This window comes from Balaenoptera physalus, assembly GCF_965194825.1.
Source record: "Balaenoptera physalus genome assembly, chromosome: 20".
Taxonomy (NCBI): domain Eukaryota; kingdom Metazoa; phylum Chordata; class Mammalia; order Artiodactyla; family Balaenopteridae; genus Balaenoptera; species Balaenoptera physalus.
In genome coordinates this window covers 65016398-65038529 of record NC_138901.1, presented here as the reverse complement: position 1 = coordinate 65038529, position 22132 = coordinate 65016398, and the positions used below count along the sequence as shown (strand labels likewise).

Here is a 22132-nt window from a genome sequence, read left to right as displayed (position 1 = left end):
TAAGCAAAATGTGGTATGTACATACAATGGGATATCACTCAGCTTTAAAAAGGAAGGAAACTCTGACACGTGCTGCAATATGCATGAACCTTGACGACACTATGCTCAGTGAAATAAGCCAGACACAGAAGCAAATACTGTATGAGTCCACTTACATGAGATACTTGGAGTAGTCAAATTCTCAGAGACAGAAAGCAGAATGGGAGTTGCCAGGGGCTGGGAGCAGGGAGGGAAACGGGGAGATATTTTTTAATGGGTACAGAATTTCAGTTTTGCAAGATGAAAAGAATTCTGGAGACAGATGGTGGTGATGGTGGCACAACATTATAAATGTATTTAACACTTCTGAACTATACACTTAAAAATGGTTAAGATGGTAAATTCAAATTATGTATATTTTATTACCATAAAAAAATTTTTAAGTGTGTCATTCATAAAGGATTAAACCATTAAATGCTGTCTAACTTCAAGTAGGCTCATGGTTGAAATCAGATTATTTTAAAATTCTAACAAATTAGTTTCCTCATGAATTTGGATAAATTATTTGCCTCTGCCCACTGTTCTCTCTCTTAGACAGTTTATTTAGGATGATGGTTCACTCTGAGTTCCAAGGCTTTTTTTTTATTATTAATTTATTTATTAACTTATTTGGCTGTGCCGGGTCTTAGTTTCAGCATTCGGGATCTTCGTTACGGCATTCGGGATCTTTAATGGCGGCATGCAAACTCTTAGTTGTGGCATGTGGGATCTAGTTCCTGACCAGGGATCGAACCCAGGCCCCCTGCATTGGGAGTGTGGAGTCCTAGCCACTGGACCACCAGGGAAGTCCCCCCAGTTATTTTTGGAACTGGAAAACATAATTGTGAAATTTAACTAGGAAATGCCCTTTACTCTGAAGCAGTTTTTAATAATGCTTCCACTTAAAACTTAAGAGTGTCCTGACTTTAATGCCAGAAAACACATGGAAAGGAATCTTACGTTCTGGAGGTCTAAAGGAGGAGGGAAGCATAATAACCTGAGAGGGTTTTCCAGAGCCAACTTCTAAGCTTTCATTTAAAAATAGCCTAGCCGGTGACCTATCACTTTATTTCGCAGCACCCCACCAAATAGCTCCCTAAGGACACGGCCACGTCGCCTCAGGACATGTCCACAGTAAGCCATCAAACAATTTGTTTATTTCACCAAACGCTGTTGGCAGATTTACTTTTCCCCATACACATTCCCCTCCTTACTTCTCTCTCAGAGCCTTTTCAGAATTGAAAAAAATTACTTGGCAAATTCCAGAGCCCATATTAAAAGAAAAAAAATACCTTAAATCGAAAACATATTTTGTACATTCACCATGTTTATTGCTAGGGTATGTAACAGCATAAAGGCTTTTTTTTTTCTATTTTCTAAGTGCTTTTATTATAATGGGTATTGAATTTTTTGACAGGCTTTTCGGCATCTAGAGAAATAATCTTATCATTGTTCCTAATACTTAATAATGCTGTATAAGATACTAATCAATTTCCCAATATTGAACCAACCTTGCATTCATGGAATACATCCCACTTGCTCATTTTATTTTCTTTGAAACAAAAAGAAAAAAACCACTCAAGGAGAATTAGGCAGTTACCTAAAAAAAGACTGCTCATAAGCCATTTCCCATAAATGAAATAGAAATCTTTTAGCAATCAAGTGAGTTTTTAAAGAATGGCTTTGACTTTTACATTATGGTAAATTAATGGGCAAAGAACAGTCTTTTCAATAAATGATGCTGGAACAACTGGATATCCACAAACTAAAGAATAAAGTTGGAACCTTACAGAACACAATATATAAAAATTAACTCAAAATGATCAAAGACCTAAATGTAAGAGCTAAAATTATAAAATACTTTAAAGAATATTTAAGTGTAAATCTTCATGATCTTGGATTAAGGAATGATTTCTTAGCTATGACACTACAGCAAAAGCAACAAAAGAAAAAAATAAATTGAACCTCAAAATTTTAAACTTCTGTGCTTCAAAGAAAACTATCAAAAAAGTGAAGACAACCAACAGAATGGGAGAAAATATTTGCACATCATGTATCTCATAAGGGTCAAGTGTCCAGAATATAAAAAGAACTCTTGCAACACAAGAATAAAAGATAACCCAGATAAAAAATGAGCTGTTTCTTCTCTAAACTTTCTTTTCCAAAGAAGATATACTAGATGAAAAACTGAAAGCATTTCCTCTAAGATCAGGAACAAGACAAGGATGTCCACTCTCACCACTACTATTCAACATAGTATTGGAAGTCCTAGCCATGGCAATCAGAGAAGAAAAAGAAATAAAAGGAATACAAATTGGAAAAGAAGAAGTAAAACTGTCACTGTTTGCAGATGACATGATACTATACATAGAGAATCCTAAAGATGCCACCAGAAAACTACTAGAGCTAATCAATGAATTTGGTAAAGTTGCAGGATACAAAATTAATGCACAGAAATCTCTTGCATTCCTATACACTAATGATGAAAAAAGGCTGATTACAGCAAACAAGTTCAAACTACTGGTAAGCAATGTTCAATCACTTCAGCTGCCATCAGCCGTCTCTCCCTCCAGTAAGCAGTTTAGTGGCCAAGTCTCAGGTTACTGTGAACTTAAGAAGATGGAAGGGATAACTCAGGTAGAATCTAAAAGACAGTCTGCTGAATTTCCTACCTCGGTGAGTGGAAAGCAGCTTCCAAGCTAAATTTACATGCCATTCAATCTCAATTTCCATCCCCACATTTATGATCTCCAGAATAGATTAGTGGAGAGTTCATTTCTGCATTAAAATCCTAACTTTATCTACCAAATATCTCATATATGAAGAACTGGTGTTAAAAACAAGAAAATATGCTCTAAGTGGAGTCACCAATGCTGAGCCCCACATCACCAAACTTCACTTATTTAGTTTCAGCCTCTCCCAGAAATGGAATCTTAAACCAGGGAATCAGGAATCGCCTGGTCAGCACAGTGAGGTCATATGCCTGGCGGACCCCTGCATCCCTTAAAGGGGGGTGACCTCGCCACAACCAACCCGCTTTTTCCCAGGTAGAGCTTCCTGTTCCCGCTCCTTCTGCCTGTAAAAGTCTTTCACTTTGTACAGCTCCTCGGAGCTCCTCTCTGTCTGCTAGATGGGAGGCTGCCTGATTCATGACTCAAAGAAAGCCAGTAATATCTTTAAAACGTACTCAGTTAGGGACTTCCCTGGTGGCGCAGTGGTTAAGACTCCACCTGCCAGTGCAGGGGACACGGGTTCAAGCCCTGGTCCGGGAAGATCCCACATGCTGCGGAGCAACTAAGCCCGTGTGCCACAACTACTGAGCCTGCGTGCCACAACTACTGAAGCCTGCACGCCCTAGAGCCCATGCTCTGCAACAAGAGAAGCCACCGCAATGAGAAGCCCGAGCACCACAACGAAGAGTAGCCCCCGCTCGCCGCAACCAGAGAAAGCCCACGCGCAGCAACGAAGACCCAACGCAGCCAAAAATATATATATTAATTAATTAATTTTAAAAAAATTTACTCAGTTGAATTTTATGTTTTTAACAATGGGTAGGAGTGAGAAATGACATTATTGACGTTAAAGAGGACAAGTCCTGGAAGGGTTAACTACCAGAGACAAGAGTTCTGGCTGGAAACCAGCAGGATCTGGATCTATATTTTTCTTTAAATCAATGTACAAGAAATTATGGGCTAGATTTGACCACCTGCAGGCATCCTAGCTATGCACAACTACATGGAACTCACTTAAAGATCATCTCCAGAACAATTCCCATACTGAGAGAGCTCCAGTCCAACATTTTACTGCACTGTTTAAGTAAATTTTTTAAACTGACTTTTCCCTGTTGCAAAAAGGGAAAGAGATTTTTCTCTCCTTTTTCTTAGAGCATTTCTTTGAAAAACCTAGAGTTTGTAAATCCTTCCTCTGCCCCTTTGGTATGTAAGCAAACCTTTTTAAAGGCTAAATAAGCTAGCTCCAGCCACAAGTAAAACCCAAGAGTTTTTTTCTAAAGGGCCTGGGAGCCATCTCTCTTAAGGTAACATCATGGGAGTTTAGCCTAGGCACCTCGACTACCTGCTCACAGAAATTAAGGATGTTTTATTTTTCTTTCAGAGAAAGGCAACTGACTAGCACAGACGGCCACCCCAATCACCAGGTAAATTTAGGATGAAAACACATACAGCAAATGGTGTTGTCTAGTCTTTTTACAAGAGGACAAATTACCGTTAATCCTGAGATTACGTATGTAATGGGCTGTAAATGGTGGGGGTTTTTTTTTTCTGTTTTTGTAGTCTCATTTGCAGATTACCTGTGTTGTATCCCACTTTCGGTTAATGCTTGAATAACAGAATTCTTTTCTTTCCGCATTTGTGGAGAGCATTTCCTAGGTTGGCAGAAGATTTTATTTTTACCTTTCCCCAACATAAATGTGGAGAAATTCTACTCTCATTGGACCACCTCACAGGTCCCACCTTGACAGCTCCCTCAGTAAGGAAAGGTGGGGACTTGCCTGGCGGTCCAGTGGTTACGACTCCACGCTTCACGGGTTCGATCCCTGGTCAGGGAACTAAAATCCTACATGCCCCACAGCACAGCGCCCCCCCCCCAAAAAAAATGGGAAAGGTGTTCTTCTCTGACAAGAGCTTTAGACACTCAGCCATTCCGGTCACGTGAGTGCCAGACCCTCCTACATCCCTGCCTTTGTGACACCCCACCTGGATCATTTCAAAGACGTCTTACTCAAAACTGAACTCATGTCCTTCCTCTGAGTTCCGATCTCAGATACACAGGCCAGAAAATGAATCAGCCCTGAACCTCCCTCTTCCATCTTACCCCAGAGTGAACCTATTACCAAGTCCCACTGAGCCTACCTTTTAAACAGCCCTCACACCCATCGACTTCCGCCTCCGCCGAGGGAGAAGCCAGAGTGATCTTTCATAAACACACACTGCTGGTTCTACTCCCTGACTGAGACTCTTCAGTGGCCTCCCACCATCCTTAGGAGAAGCTCCAGATACTTGGCATGACCTGTGAGGTCTGCATGGTCTGACCCCTGCCTACCTCTCCAACCCCATCTCCCTGACTCGCTCCCCCTCCCTCTCCGTCCTCCAGCCCCAACTGGGAGCTTAAACTCCAGGAGGACACAGACCATGTCTATTTGCTCACGCTATGTCCCTAGCACAGTGCCTAGCACATAGTAGATGGTAAACAAACACACCTGAAGAATAATATTGGTAAAACAACTGTAGCATCTTAAATGGAAAGCTAATAAAACATGAATTAAATAACTATCCTTACACGTTTGTATCCTAGGTAGCTAACACAGGACTTGGACCATTGCAAAAATTGTTAAATAATTTTGCAAAGCAGAGACAAATAGGGTGAAATACAATACTGGCACTCCTGTCTATTCAGCTTTGCCACGCAAGTAACCAACACTGAGCAAGTGTCACACTGAGGTCTATGCCCCTTCGCACATCCGTCCCCACCCAGGGCAACCAGAGACCTAACCATGTCTGAAGAAGGAGGCCAGGAGTTGGAACATAGACACGGTTTGTGGAGTTGATTATATGTCCTGGGAAGCAAATAAACCCTGGGGCGCAGCACTGCTCGGATGGGATCCAACCTGTGTCCGCTTCTGCCTTGGAAGCACTCTCCACTGCCGGCCACGTGGGTCGCTCCGAAACTACCAGACACAGCCCCTCCGACCCTCGAGGCCTCACGTGCGTCCCTCCTTCTCTTCACTCTTCTCTTTGCCCAATTTAACTCCACCTCAGTCCTTAAGGTCTCAGCTCAATACTACCGCCTCAGGAAACGCGAACCTGTCCCTCCTCAGCCCGCCTGCTGCCACTGACCCCATTATATATTCTTACAGCGCCCTCTACTGTCTCCTATGGCGGGTACCACGACCACAGCCAATATTTAGTTGGTCATTTTCTATTTTCTGTGTGTCTCCCTTGCTAGACTCATTGCTTATGAGTTGCTACTTCAACTCAAGTTGCTACCTGAAGACAGGGGCTGTGTCTGCTTTGGCCATCAGTGTATCCCCAACACCTAGCACCTGCTGGTACAGACCAGCTGTTCAATAAATATCTCTGAAGTGAAGGAATGAATGAAATACATAGACAAGCACTAGCTTTTGGAGTGACATGGAATTGGCTCTGCCCTTACTAGTTCAGTGCTAAATTTCTTCCCATCTCTGAGTCCATTTCTTCCACTATAAATGAAGACAGGACTTCCCTGGTGGCGCAGTGGTTGAGAATCCACCTGCCAACGCAGGGGACACGGGTTCGAGCCCCGGTCCGGGAAGATGCCACATGCCGCGGAGCAACTAAGCCCGTGCGTCACAACTACTGCGGCTGCGCTCTAGAGCCCGTGCGCCACAACTACTGAGCCTGCGTGCTGCAACTACTGAAGCCCGCGCACCTACAGTCCGTGCTCCGCAACAAGAGAAGCCACCGCCATGAGAAGCCAGCGCACAATGAAGAGTAGTCCCCTCTGGACACAACTAGAGAAAGCCCACCACGCACAGCAACGAAGACCCAACGCAGCCAAAAATAAATAAATAAACTTTTAAAAAATATTTTAAGAAAATAAATTCTTGAGCAAGGACCTCTTCAGAAGCAACCCCCGTACTAGAATGAGTTTGTTTTATACAGAAGCCTCGTTTCAAAAGCCCGCTTCCCTCACTTATTTGCTGTAGGTGCTCTCAGCACCCAAAACTGGGCTGGAGCATATGGTGATACCACTCACCATACTCTCTCGTGCTGAGGAATAAGAGATGTCTACAACACTCATTTCCGTGGGTGCTCAAAAAAGTTAGCTCCCTGCCCATCCTTAAGAATTAGATCACTTTTGCTAATTCTATCCCTGTATCACCAAGTTGAGGATCCCTTTTTCTATCTGCCACTTTTCTAGAAACTGACTTCCTCTGTTTTCCCCACACACAGGTTGGAAGACGTGAAAAGCACTTCCTGGTAATTCCATTAAGAGAAGCAAGTATTGTGTTCACTAAACACGTGTATAGGAAGCTCAAAAATTATTTCGTTAACTATTTCGTAACACAAGTAACTCGTCAATTCTCAAATCACCATAGCAATGGAAACTGAAAAGAGGGTTGTACGGGTACCATTTGTTGAGCACCTATTCTGTGCCAAACGCTAGCTCAGTACCACCCATGCGCAATCTCACCACGCTTCTCGACAACCTCATTGGGCGGGGGGGGGGGGGGGGGGGGGGGGAGTTTTATTCCCAAAGTTACAGCTGAGGACACTGGTCCAAGCCGCACAGCTTGGGAACAGCAGAGCAAGGGCAGGAGGAGCAAGAGATGCCGTGGCAACCCCGCGGGTACGCAGCAGGCAGCACCCCGCCCTGCCTCCGAACAAAGGTCCTGCTGCGCTAACTCTGCACCGGCCAGGTGCCGCCAGTCTCGCCCGCGCACGGCGCGGAATCGGGGAAATCGGGTCCGCCGCCTGCCTACACCCACTTGCAGCCGCGCAAACCGAGGTTCAAAGCTCAGCGAAGGCGCGGCTCCCCATCCAGAAAACGCTGAGCCCGGACTCCGGCGCGGGCGCCCCTCCGGGTCCGCGGCCTCCGCTCGGCCTCCACACCACTTCTCTCCCCTCAGCGGGCGAGACGAGCTCGAGCCGGGACCTGCCGCGCGCCTCAGCTCGGGGCGGGGCCTCACGCCCCTCGCCACCGAGGCTCCCCCGCTCGCAGCCCTACCTGCTCGCTGCGGAGGCCATGGCGAATCAACCCCATCCTCCCGCCTCTCCGGTGACGTATTTTTCCCTCGCCCAGCCGTGAGGCTGCGCATGCGCGCTGGGCGGGCGCGCCTCAAGGCGCAGGTAGGAGGGGCTGGATGCGGAGGTCTGAATTGCGTCCTCCGGCCTAAGTGCCCTCCCTCCATCTTCCAGAGGGAAATTCGGAAGGTCACGGTTTGAGTTGCGTGCACTCTTGGGGAAGAGGGCAGGGGACACAAAGTTGAAGAACGTGTGCTGCGGAGTGTAAAGCCTTAGTAATTAAAGCGGTGTGATACTGGCCCAAGGATAAATAAAAAGATCAATGCAAAAGAAGTGAGAAGCCAGAAACAGACCCACGGGTATGTAGTCACACGTCTTCTCCCCACAAAAGAGCCACTGTAATGAAAGAGAAGAGTTATTTTGAAGGAAAAGTGCTCGATCAATTGAATGTCATTGGCGGGGTTGGGGGACGAACCGTAACCCCTACCTCACGCAAAAAAATCAATCCAAGATAGGTTGTAGACCTAAATGTGAAAGACACGACTCTGGAAAATAACAGCCAACAGCAGAATATCGGGGTTTTTTAGTTTTGTTTTGCTTGGCTGCGTCGCGCGGTTTTGGGGATCTTAGTTCCGGGACCAGGGATCCAGCCCTGCCAGAGGAGTGAAAGCGCCGAGTCCTAACCACTGGACCCCCAGGGAAGTCCCAAACAGCAGAATATCGTGACCGTGGGAGAGGAAAATACTTTTCAGCAGGACATTAAAAAGTACCGACCCTAAAGGGAAATGCTGATAAATTGGTCATCGTTAACTTTAAGACGTGGAAAGACACCATCAAGAGAGCAAAAGGCAAGCAATAGAGTGGAGAAGATATTTGCAATACGTATATCTGAAGATGACTTTTATTTAGAATATATAAGTAATTCTTGAAAATAAATTTTGTAAAGACGTCAAGTGGTAAAAGAGGAAGCATGGAAAGAGGATGTGGAGAGAGAAACTGAGGGGAATTCTCATGGTTCAAAATTCAAGAGATGGCAAAAGTGTATAAATTGAAAAACCTCCCTTGCTTTTGTTCAGGCACCCCTTTCTCCTTCACCTTGGTAACAGTGCCAGCTGTGCTTGCCTTTCCAGAGGCATCTTATGTGTGGTCAAGCAATTATGTATCTATTCAGCATTCTCCCCACCGTCCCTTGTTATACAAACAACATAATACTCTACACACTGCTTTTATTCACTTTAGTCAATTAACATACCATGGAAGTCCTCACAAGTATCCACAAAATCTGAAAACAAGAGCGAAATTTTAATGACAGCAGATTTTGCATGAGAAACCCAGAAGCCAGAAGAAAGTGACGCAACATTTTTCAAGTGCAACTCAAAATTCTACATCCAGCAAAAATATCCTTCAGGAATGAAAGGGAAACAGACATTATCACATGAAGGAAAACTAAGAGAATCTGTCGCCAACAGGCCTACCCTACCAAAATGACTAAAGGAAGTGCTATAAACAGAAAGGCAATGATAAAGAAGGAATCTTAGAACGTTAGGTTCTAAGATATAGAAAGAAAGAACACTGTAAGAGTAAAAATATGGGTAAACAAAATAGACTTCTCTTAAATTTTCTAAATTATGTTGAATTGTTGAAGGAAAAGTTATAACACTTTCCAATATGGTTCTCAATGCATGCAAAGGAAATATTTAAAACAATTACAAATGCGAAGGGATAAACAGACATAAAAGGAGGTGAGCTTTCTACACTTCACTTGAACTGATAAAATGTAGACAACAGTAGACTGTGATAAGTTACGTATATATAATGAAATCCCTAGGGCAACCACTTAAAAAGTTATACAAAGAGATATACTAAAAAAATAATACAGATGAATCAAAATGGAATCCAAAAATGTTCAACTAACCCACAGGAAGAAAAAAAGCCAACAAAACAAAATAAACAAACAAACAAAAATGGAAAGCAAAGAATAAAATGATACACTTAAACCTTAACATATTAATAATTACAACATTAAAAGAAAGAGGTCTAAATACAAAAAAAGAGATTGGCAGAGTGGATAAAAATAATATAACCAAACTCTATGCTAGCTACAAGAAACTCAATTGTATAGGTAGGTTGAAAGTACAGGGATGAAAAAAGATAAACTGTGCAAAAGTTAATTAAAAGAAAGCAGGAGTGGCTATATTAATACCAGATAAAATTGACTTAAGAGCAGAGAAATATGTACATGTATAGCTGATTCACTTTGTTATAAAGCAGAAACTAACACACCATTGTAGAGCAATTATACTCCAATAAAGATGTTAAAAAAAAAAAAAGAGCAGAGAAAATTACCCGGGACAGAAAGGTACCTTACATATAGAAGAGTCAATCCCTAAGAAGACACAGCAACCCTAAATCTTTATGCACCAAACAGCAGAGGTGCAAAATATGCAAAGAAAAATCTGATAGAACTAAAAGGAGAAATAGACAAATCCACAATTACAGTTGAAGACTTCAACACACCTCTCTCAGTACTTGATACAACAAATAAAAAGTCAGCAAAGATTTGGAAAGGCTTAATGATAACATTAACCAACAGGATCTAATCAAGATTTGTAGAACACCCGCTAACACCAGAGACAACACATTCTTTTTAAGCACTCACAGACCATAAATCAAGATAGACCATATCCTGGCCATAAAAACTAACCTCAACATATTTAAAATAATTGAAATTTTATAGAGTGTGTACCAACTACAATGGCATCAAACTGGGTATCAGGACTTCCCTGGCGGTCCAGTGGTTAAGACTTCGCCTTCCATTGCAGGGAGTGCTGGTTCAATCCCTGGTCAGGAAGCTAAGATCCCACATGCCCTGTGGCCAAAAAACCAAAACATAAAACAGAAGCAATATTGTAACAAGTTCAATAAGGACTTTAAAAATGGTCCACATCAAAAAAAAAAAACTTTAAAAAAAATTGGGTATCAATAAGAGAATGATAACAAGAAAATCCAAAAACTTGGAAGCTGAACAACACACTTTTAAATAATCTATGGATCAAAAATGTAGTCTCAAGTTAAAAATACATTGAACTGAATGAGGGACTTCCCTGGTGGTCCAGTGGTTGAGACTTCACCTTCCAATGCAGGGGGTGAGGGTTCGACCCCTGGTTGGGGAACTAGGGTCCCACATGCCTTGCAGCCAAAGGGCCAAGACATAAAACAGAAGCAATATTGTAACAAATTCAATAAAGACTTAAAAAAAAATTGTCCACATAAAAAAAAAAAACTTTAAAAAATTAATTAATTAAATAAAATAAATAAAAATACATTGAACTGAATGAAAATGAAAATAGAATACAAACTACTACACATAAAATAGATAAGCAACAAGGATATACTGTATAACAGGGAATTATATTCAATATATTGTAATAACCTATAATGCAATATAATCTGAAAAAATATATAACTGCATCACTCTTGCCATACACCTGAAACTAACACAATATTGTAAATCAACTATAATTTTTTAAAAATGGAAATACTTAGGTATAAATAAAAGATGTATAGGGGCTTCCCTGGTGGTGCAGTGGTTAAGAATCCGCCTGCCAATGCAGGGGACATGGGTTCGATCCCTGGTCCGGGAAGATCCCACATGCCGCGGAGCAACTAAGCCCGTGCACCACAACTACTGAGACTGTGCTCAGAGCCCGCGAGCCACAACTACTGAGCCCATGAGCCACAACTACTGAAGCCCGCGCGCCTAGAGCCCGCACTCTGCAACAAGAGAAGCCACCGCAATGAGAAGCCCACACACAGCAACGAAGACCCAATGCAGCCAAAACTAAATAAATTAATTAAAAAATAATAATAAATAAAATGTATGTGGAAAGGAACTACAATAGCTAAAACAATTTTGAAAAAGAATAATAAAGTGGGAGGAATCACTCTACCTGATTACAAACCTTATTATATCGCTCAAACTTTGTGATGTTGAGGGATGGACACATGGATCAATGGGACAGAATTGAGGACCCAGAAGTAGCTCCACACATTTATGTCCGTCTGATTTTTGAAAAAGTTGAAAAAGCAATTCCGTGCATAAAGGATAGTCTTTTTCAACAAATGGTGCTGGAGCAATTGGATATCTATAGGCAAAACATATAATAAATAAAAAATAAAGAACATCAATCTAAACCTCACATCTTTTGTAAAAATTAATTCAAAATGAACCAAATTTAAATGTAAAACATAAAATTATAGGGTTTGGGGGTTTTTTTGGCCACGGTGCACAGCATGTGGGATATTAGTTCCCCAACCAGGGATGGAACCTGTGCCCCCTGCTGTGGAAGCATGGAGTCTTAACCACTGGACCGCCAGGAAGTCCCTAAAATATAAATTTATAAGACTTTTAGAAGATAGGAGAAAATTTGGCAGAAATAGGAGTTGACGAGTTCTTAGACATGACACTAAAAGTATGTTCCATAAAAGAAAAAATTGAGGGCTTCCTTGGTGGCGCAGTGGTTGAGAATCTGCCTGCCGATGCAGGGGACACGGGTTTGAGTCCTGGTCTGGGAAGATCCCACATGCCGCGGAGCAACTAGGCCCGTGAGCCACAACTACTGAGCCTGCGCGTCTGGAGCCTGTGCGCCGCAACAGTGAGAGGCCCGCGCACCGCGATGAAGAGTGGCCCCCCACTTGCCGCAACTAGAGAAAGCCCTCACACAGAAACGAAGACCCAACACAGCCAAAAATAAATAAATAAATAAATAAAAATTAAAAAAAACCAAACAACTCACATTAAAAAAAAAAAAAAAAAAAAAGAAAAAATTGATAATGTGGGCTTAATGTTAAAATCTTTTGCTTTGCAAAAACCCTGTTAATGGGCTGCAAAAACTAATTACGGACTAGGAGAAAATATTTGAAAATCATATATCTGAAAAAGGATTCATATCTAGATTACATAAAGAACTCTCAAAACTCAACAGTAAACAAATGGACAATTCAATTTAAACACGAACAAAGAGGGACTTCCCTGGTGGTCCAAATAAGGTTTAAAATTAAAATTAAAATTATTCATTCCAAATAAGGTTTAAAATTCAAAAATAAAAAACCCCACATGACAGATGTTGAGTTTCTTACCACCTCCAACCTCAGGCTTCTCAACCTAAAATGAAGATAATAAAGTGTGAGACCAAAGGTGTTACCCACCAGACTTCTTGGCCTCCTTAACCAGTAGAAATTGACCAGAGGGCAGACAAGAAATTCAGGCCAGGCTTTATTGGGGCCGCTGATGCAGCAGTGGGGAGGGAGAACAAACAACAGGTTCCCTTGTTTGCCAGCTCCCTGAGAGGGGGCGGGCTTGTTCCTTACATGGGGTGAAGGTAGGGGTGTGTCCAGGGGTCGGGTCAGAGGGGTGGCTTAGGTGTTTTGCCCACCCCTTAGGTGGTGTTGTGTGCAGGGGGTGTGCGCAGTACCCTGTTTTTGCTCCCAGCTCTTCAAAAGTGGCAGTTGGGTTTTTTGGTCTCTTTGTATCTTTTGTCCAGAATTTACCCCAACTGTGCATGCACTCAGTTATGTTTAGTCCCATATAGTTTCCTTGTATTTTGCTGCCTGTGTGTCCAGGTGCAAGCACTGCAGCAAAGGGTCCCAGGTCCCTGCCTGTCTCAAAGGCAGTTGTGAAGAACCACGTAAGCTGTGATCAGTAAACTGTAGCTGTTGCTTTGATTGCTGTTGGCGGGGTGATTGTTGCAAGAATACGAGGTTGCATAAGCGGGCTTTCCTCTGATGAGGGCAGAAAAGAAAACATGTTTTCCCGGTAACTACAGAGGCTTCCTGGAGTTATAAGAACTTCTCTTTAGTGATGTGCTTTGTATGATGCTGCTTGGAACTGGGGGGTCACGACTTGAGCCCCTCCCCAGTGGTGTGCACATGTCAGACCACCCCTTCCTCCCGGAAACCTCCTGCCCAGCTCCACGTTTTGCCCAGGTTACTAAATGGCCAGAAGAACAGGGATCTGATAACAGAAGAGAGCTGTTGCTGCGTCAGCCAGAGACACAGACACACGTTCTGTTACTTGTGGTTCCTAGGACATGTTCAGCCTCTTGGCAGGAAGGGGAGTTTTACTGCTCCTCACTGAAACTTAAGAGAAAAGCAAGTGCTGTGACTCCCAGAAATAAGAAAGGTGATATGCCTTCCCTGGAAGGAAGGGTTTAAGACTTTTTAAAGTGTCCTGCAGTGTCCTGTTGCCTAGTCTAACAAATAATATCTACACTGTATTTCTTCAAATCCTCAATCAGATGTAATATTCAAGAGGAATATCCATAAAGGCTGTGTCAGATGCGACGAACATTTTAATAAGACTAACTTTTCCACAGGAAGCTCGTGGCATCTAGGGCTAGAACGGTGCTGTCCAAGACAGTAGCCACTAGCTACCCATGGCTCTTTAAATGTAAATTAATTCAAAAAAATTTAAAAATTCAGTTCCTCAGTCCCACCAGATGCAGAACATTTCTATCACCCCAGAAGGTTCTGGAAGAATGTGCTAGATGAGTCACAGCGAGGGAACGTTACCCTTGACAAACAGCCCTTCTGCCCTCTGGTATTTCCACCAAGTATCTCTAGTCCTGTGGAAGACATCTGCGTGCCAGACAGTGAGCTGTTGTCAAATGGAAAAAACGAAACATTGGTCACTGGGAATTGAACCCGGGAGTCTGGCCGAGAGCACATCCCTGGAGACAGCCATGTCACCCGGCCCTTCCGGAAAGAGAGCGCGGCGCCAGGACGGGGCTGTCCCCACTTTGAGCCCAGCGAGTCAGCCCTCTGACTCGGTCCTGTGGACGCAGAAGCATCCCCCCAACACACACGCGCACGCACAGACACGCACACACACACGCCTCAGGTGTGTGCAAGAAGTGTGGGAGGCCTCCTAAGAAGCCAATCCAATTTTACGTTCACCAGGAACAATTTGGGTTTCATTTGAATCAGAATAAATCCATTTGACGGTTGCTGCATCTGAATCTTGGCTTCATGAGACATGGTCCGACTTGCTCCTCTCTCCTATATTCAGTCCCAGGACTTCCACTTTCTGAACCTCTGGGTGTATTTAATACATGGAAAAAAATCCCCAAATGGGATTACAGTACTTATGGAACATTTGTAAGTTTTCCATTTAAGAAATCACGCAATTTAACACGCAAATACAGTGTGATGTATTTGTGTTGTTTACAGGAGAATTACAGAATTCACGGGAAATCTACTCACAGACAGCTGCCCCAGAGGCTGTGCTGGGACAGGAGTGTAGGTGCCATGCGGAGCCACACTTGTCTCTCTCCCGTCAGTGTCTCTGTGACTCTGCAGTCAAAACATGAGGACCAGGGCTTCCCTGGTGGCACCGTGGTTGAGAGTCTGCCTGCCAATGCAGCGGACACGGGTTCGCGCCCTGCTCCGGGAGGATCCCACATGCCGCTGAGCAACTAGACCCGTGAGCCACAACTACTGAGCCTGCGCGTCTGGAGCCTGTGCTCCGCAACAAGAGAGGCCGCGATAGTGAGAGGGCCGCGCACCACGATGAAGAGTGGCCCCCGCTTGCCGCAACTGGAGAAAGCCCTCGCACAGAAACTAAGACCCAACGCAGCCAAAAATAAATAAATAAATAAATTAAAAAACCCAAAGTTAAAAAAAAAAAAAATAGTTTGAAAAAAACAAACAAAAAAACGTGAGGACCTTTTGACTATGAAGCCAGGACAAAGGCCTGGCCCAGTTGCCTGGGGCTCCAGCGTCAAGTGGGGCACGGTGCCTTCTGACGGTGCCACTCAGAGCGGGCCCATTCTTCTTCCACCGGGCACTAGGGGGCGTCTGTACTGGGACTCCCGGGGGACGTTGCTAGTCTGTCCCTTTCTTCCAGTCTCACCAGCTACCCTTGCCAAGTGCCTCTCACTAGAATTGTGCATAAGTAGTTCTGGCTACGCAGAGTAGACTCTTTCCATTCTTTATATTCTTCTAAAGAAACCCCTTCCTAAAGCAACTCCATTTCCCCTTCGCTGTTTATAGAGGACATTTAAGGAGGCTAAAGAAAAAGAGAGCTGGGCTTCCCTGGTGGCGCAGTTGTTGAGAGTCTGCCTGCCAATGCAGGGGACACGGGTTCGAGGCCTGGTCTGGGAGGATCCCACATGCCGCGGAGCAACTAAGCCCGTGGGCCACAGCTACTGAGCCTGCGCGTCTGGAGCCCATGCTCCGCAACGTGAGAGGCCGCGACAGTGAGAGGCCCGCGCACCGCGATGAAGAGTGGCCCCCGCTCGCCGCAACTGGAGCAAGCCCTGGCACAGAAACGAAGACCCAACGCAGCCAAAAAATAAATAAATAAATAAATAAATTAAAAAAAAAAAAAAAGAAAAAGAAAAAGAGAGCTGCTCACTTCAATATTTCTCTATTGTTTTAGTACAGACTTATCCAAAAAAGAGACTGTATACTTCTAAGCATGTCTGTATTCCTGAGATGGTCACATCCCTCTGTGAGGCAGGGAAATTCTGTCTCTGAGATAAAAAAAGCTTTGATCTCAAGGTTTCTCCCAGGAGGGCAGTAAGTTGTCAGGGCTCAAAAAGCTGCAGCCTCTGCCATTTAGCAACTTAGAGACTTTCAGCCACTGAGAAGGTATTTTGGGTTTTTGAAAACACTTATGACTCTCACACATTCTGTTTAAGTATCTATAAAAACCTATTTTGTACCCTTGCTGCCCACAGACGCCCCATCAGCCATGGCACAGCAGGGTCCATGACATTCCTGTGTCAGTTAAACCATCTGATCTATGAGATAAAATGGGAGGTGAGGGCGGGCTGGAAAAGCACACGGTGTGAGCCCAGGAGCCTGGGGCTCAGCTCCGTGGAGCCCAGGAGTCCAGGCCTGGCCTTAGGACATCGTGAGCGCTCAGGGGAGTACTGATGGCGTCGTCTGTGGAGAAACGCACCGCATTTCCTCACTTCCCATTTCCTTTGTATTCATTCAACCAACGCTTATGCAGCACTTACTGTGTGCAGGGTACTGTGGGAGCACAAGGAAAATACGGGCACAGCTCTGGCCCACAAGACACGCATGACCTGGGGAGAGAGAAGAATATACAGTCCACATGTAGCTGGGGCAGGAGGAAATGGTATGCAGTGTAGGGGAGTTTCAGCCACACTGCTGTGGGAATCCAGGAGATGAAGCTAGGAAGTGCATCCAAGAAGCCTGCATGGAAAAGGAGACATCCGTGTGGGACTTGGAAGGATGGGAGAATTCGGACACGTCCATTTCACCCTTGGGACATTAGCAAGGGCACAGAGGAACAGACAGAATGGTCAGTTCTTTAATTGGGCTACTGTGAGGATAAGACACGAGATGTGGGGAAGTAGATCGGGTCGGACTGGACTCTTTTCAGTTGGCAGTGGAAGCCACAAGTGGGTTTATAGCACTGAAACCAAGCAGGACCCTGTGGGGACTTCCTGGGGACATGTCCCCCATGTTGCCTGCTTCTTGTTTGTAGAAAAGCTTTAGCCTCCTAGGCCTTCCCCAAGTCCCAAAAAGAAAATTTTAATCAGAGAAGTTAAAAAAAAAAAGGGACTTCCCTGGAGGTCCAGTAGTTAAGACTCTGTGCTTTCACTGCACGGAGCGTGGGTTCGATCCCTGGTTGGGGAACTAAGAACCTGCATGCTGCGCAGTGTGGCCAAAGGGGAAAAAAAAAAAAAAAAAAATATATATATATATATATATATATATACACACATATACATATATATATATATACACACAGAAACAAAACAAGCAAGCAAGACAAAATAATAATAGTTTAGCCATAAAACAAAGTCAAGGACATTTATTTCCTCCTCAAGGGCTGTAGACAAGATCCTGAGCCATATCCTTGAACTGTTTTGCAGGCACTAAAACCGCCACCAGGTGGAAGAAGTTAATTGCATACTGACCACCAGCATGTAGACCCCAGCATAGTTGGAACCAGAAGGTTGATAATGTTAATTTCCAAAACATCACCCTGTCACCTCACCACCAACCAATCAGAAAAATGTCCACAAGCTGATCACATACCCTACAACCCTCACCCCAACACTGTCCTTTAGAGGGACAAAATGGTAAGTCACAATATATCTTACTGACTTACATATAAAGTTAACAAACCAGAGTGAGGGACTTCCCTGGTGGCACAGTGGTTAAGAATCCGCTTGCCAATGCAGGGGACACGGGTTTGAGCCCTGGACCGGGAACATCCCACATGCCGCAGAGCAACTAAGCCCGTGCGCCACAACTACTGAGCCTGCACTCTAGAGCCTGTGAGCCACAGCTACTGAGCCTGCGTGCCACAACTACTGAAACCTGTGCTCCACAATAAGAGAAGCCACCGCAATGAGAAGCCCGCGCACCGCAAGGAAGAGTAGCCCCTGCTCGCCGCAACTAGAGAAAGCCCACGTGCAGCAAGGAAGACCCAATGCAGCCAAAAATGAAAATAAATTAAATTAAATTAAAAAAATAAAGTTTAAAAAAAAGAATAGCAAGAGTAAGGAGATGTCAGGGAGGAAAAACTTAAAAAAAAAAAAAAGGCTGGTGCATCAGTGTGAGATAGAGTTAGTCTTGGTAACCACTTCATTGGGCTGTTAGGAGGGCATTTATATCACGGAACAGTGCTTGGTACTTAGTAAGTATTAAATAAATATTAGTTGATGCCATTACTATTCATATCACTGCCCTCCTCAAAGCCTGACAAAACCAGGCTTCCAGTCTTCGTTCTGCCATGAAAGCCCTGAGTGTCACTGAGGCCCCTCACGGGCAATGTGGAAGTTAGTGCCTGCTTCCCAGGGCTGCTGTGACAATTACACAAAGGTGTGGATGGGAAAGTGGTTGTCAAGAAGCACGAGGGGTTATTACTATCTTGAGTGTTTTCCAAAAGAAAGTTAAATACAGGAAAGCCCAATTAGTTTCAAAGAAGAAAAATTCTATACACTCTTCACTTTCATTTCACTATTTTTTTTTTAGGTATAAAATTATATTTATTTCAACCAAGGAAAGAAATCACAAGTTACGAATTTTAAAAGCTGACTAACATCACAAAATCTGTAACTGCCTGACACACGTCTGTAATACTTTTTTTTAATTTAATTTTTTTTTTATATGTATAGCAGGTTCTTTTCACTATTAAGTGAGATCCATATTCAGTCTTTGCTCCATTTCTGCCAGCAAAAAGGCACTTTGCAGGTATGTTCTTTGCGCGAGATGCTTAACGGGAGGTCATTTCAGAGCCAGGCCTTAAAAACTACAAGTCTTAAGAACTAACAGGGACTTCCGTGGTGGTCCAGTGGTAAAGAATCCACCTTACAATGCAGGGGACGCGGGTTCGATTCCTGGTCAGGGAACTAAGATCCCACATGCCTCAGGGGCAACTAAGCCCACATGCCACAACTACTGAGCTCGGGCGCCCTGGAGACTGCATGCCACAACTAGAGAGAGAAAACCTGCACGCTACAACTAGAGAGAAGCCCACGTGCCGCAATGAAGAGCCCGCGCGGCAATGAAAGACCCAGCATGCCTCAACGGAGATCCCACATACCGCCAACTAAGACCCGACGCAGACAAAAATAAATAAATTTAAAAAAAAAAGAATTAACAAAGGGAGTTTCAGAAAGAATTGAAGATGTAAGGGTTAGAGAGAATGTTCTGCATCATAAAATATTTAAAATAACCTATCTTAAATAATCTAAACTATTTAAACAATCTGTTATAATCACAAACAATTTAAAATAATCCAATTTGATAGGATGGTAAGTTGAGAGTGGTCACAAGATCCTATCTTCTGATGCAAAATTGGGACTGGTGTGAATATAACAGTTTCCAACTTCTGTCTGTGATTAAAATAAATTTTTTCTTGCAAGTGTTATTCAAATACAGAAGCTTTAGAAATTGTTTCCACAGTCTGCAAAAACAAAACAAAACAACCTACAGGAAGGGCATTATTTCTACAGTGTTATCTTAGTTGATAGTTTGTTGCTCTGGAGGGAGTCTTGTAACTGAGTCTCTGTATTATTAATAGATACTTCCAAGATTTATCTGTTACATCTGGCCACAAGGATCACTGGCCTCTTTCTCTTTTTCCAAAGGCATGATGGAAAATGTCCAACTCTCCTGGGTTTATTATTTAACAATGAGTTTGATTGTTTAAATGAAGAGTGTGAACTCTGCTGATTAAGAAATTGTGATCATTCAACCTCCTCAGGACAGAAGTTGACACTTGTTGCATCTAGAAAAACTTTTCCCCTAAGACATAACAGTTTTAGTGTTTTATGTAGTGGGCATTACTAATTTCAAACTGAAACCAAATAATACTCCTGGAATTACTTTATTAACACAATTCTGGTTGGAAAGTTGTAACATGATTTGGTGACATTTTAACATTTCAGGATATTAATCACCACACTTTTCTTATCTAAAATAGCCGGGGAGGGACTTCCCTGGTGGCACAGCAGTTACGAAGCCACCTGCCCTTGCAGGGGACACGGGTTTGATCCCTGGTCCGGGAATATCCCACATGCCACTGAGCAACTAAGCCAGTGCGCCACAATTACTGAGCCTGTGTGCCTAGAGCCCGTGCTCCGCAACAAGAGAAGCCACCGCAGTGAGAAGCCCGCGCATCGCAACGCAGAGCAGCCCCCGCTTGCCACACCTAGAGAAAGCCCGCGAGCAGCAACAAAGACCCAACGCAGCCAAAATAAATAAATAAATAAACAAACAAACAAACAAATAAATAAAATAATAAGGAGGGACTTCCCTGGTGGTCCAGTGGTTAAGACTCCGCGCTCCCAGTGCAGGGGGCCTGGGTTCGATCTCTGGTCAGGGAACTAGATCCCACATGCCGCCGCTAAGAGGCCGCGTGCTGCAACAAAGATCCCCTGTGCCACAACTAAGACCCAGCATGGCCAAATAAATAAATAAATATTAAAAAAATATAATAAGGAAAATAACATGCTGGTGAGGATGTGGAGAAATTGGAACACTCATACACTGCTGGTGGGAAAGTAAGATGGTACAGCTGCTGTGGAAAACAGTCTGGAGGTTCCTCAAAAGGTTAAACATAAAGTTACCATGGACCCAACAATTCCATCCCTAGGTATATTCCCAAGAGAGCTGAAAACAGCCTCACAAAAATTTATAGGCTAGAACAAATAATTCTAAAATTTGTATGGAACTACAAAAGATCCTGAATAGCCAAAAAAAAAAAAAAAAAACAACAACAACCTTGAGAAAGAAGAACAAAGCTGGAAACTGGAGGCAGCACACCCTGACTCCAAACTGTATCCCAGAGCTAGGGTGATTAACAGTGTGGTATTGGTATATAAACAGACACCTAGATCAGTGGGATAGAATTAAGAGCCCAGAAGTAAACCCTCTCAGACATGGTCAATTAACCTACGACAGAGGAGCCAAGACTATACGATGGGGGAACGAGGGTCTCTTCCAAAAATGGTGTTGGGGGCAATCCCTGACGGTCCAGTGGTTAGGGCTCCGAGCTTCCACTGCAAGGGGCGTGGGTTCAATCCCTGGTCGGGGAACTAAGATCCCACATACCACATGGTGTGGCCAAAAAAAAAAAAAAAAAAAACACAGGGTGGGGAAAACTGGACAGCTACATGCAAAAGAATGAAGCTGGACTACTTTCTTATGTCACACACAAAAAGACTTGAACTTAAGAGCTGAAATCATGTTTCAGCTAAACCGCACCATTTCCATGTCAAGCAATGTGGGTAAACTATTGAATCTTATATTTAAAAAAAACAGAAACTTTTTTTTTTCAATTTAACCATTTCTTGGGCAGCAGCTTAAATCTCATCTCTTTTCGTTCCAGTTGGGCTGCTGGAATTTGCCCCCCACACGAGTGATTCGGTGGTCAGCTTGGACGTGGCTTATCCACAGACTCTGGGGCTCCCCTTCCCTGACTCTGTCCTCGCTTTTCAGTGGCTTTAGTTGTTCTGTGCTCTGTTCTCTAATTCTTCAGTCCAGAAAGACAGCTTCAGCCTCCTGTCTGGGCTCCTGCTAGCGTGGCCTGTCCGCAGTCTATAAGCCATCAAAAACAGGTCTCTTCCTCTGGGCAGGTCCCTTCTTCCATGCATCTGCTTCCTCACAATTTGGCTCATTCTCCAATGCCTTCAGGTATTTGTATTTGCATTCTGTCAAGAGTTCATAGTGGGCTTCCCAGGTGGCGCAGTGGTTGAGAATCTGCCTGCCAATGCAGGGGACACGGGTTCGAGCCCTGGTCTGGGAAGATCCCACATGCCGTGGAGCAACTGGGCCCGTGAGCCACAATTACTGAGCCTGCGTGTCTGGAGCCTGTGCTCCACAAC

General features: G+C 43.8%; 1 protein-coding gene across 10 annotated transcripts in view; it reads right to left on the bottom strand.

Moving 5' to 3' along the window:
- Positions 1-7863, bottom strand: part of DHRS7B (dehydrogenase/reductase 7B) — a 43259-nt gene extending 35396 nt beyond the window's left edge. For 6 of the 10 annotated variants that reach the window (XM_082442900.1, XM_082442904.1, XM_082442908.1 and 3 more), the window contains exon 1: positions 7744-7861. Coding sequence is in view for 1 of the 10 variants with exons in the window: in XM_082442906.1 (XP_082299032.1) it covers positions 7744-7763 (20 nt within the window). In the remaining 9 variants the exon portion in view is untranslated. Of the gene's footprint in view, positions 1-5644; positions 5867-7743 lie in introns of those variants that run through there. The other 4 variants (XM_082442905.1, XM_082442902.1, XM_082442906.1 and 1 more) reach the window with 4 other exon arrangements.
- Between the last annotated feature and the right edge of the window lie 14269 nt (positions 7864-22132).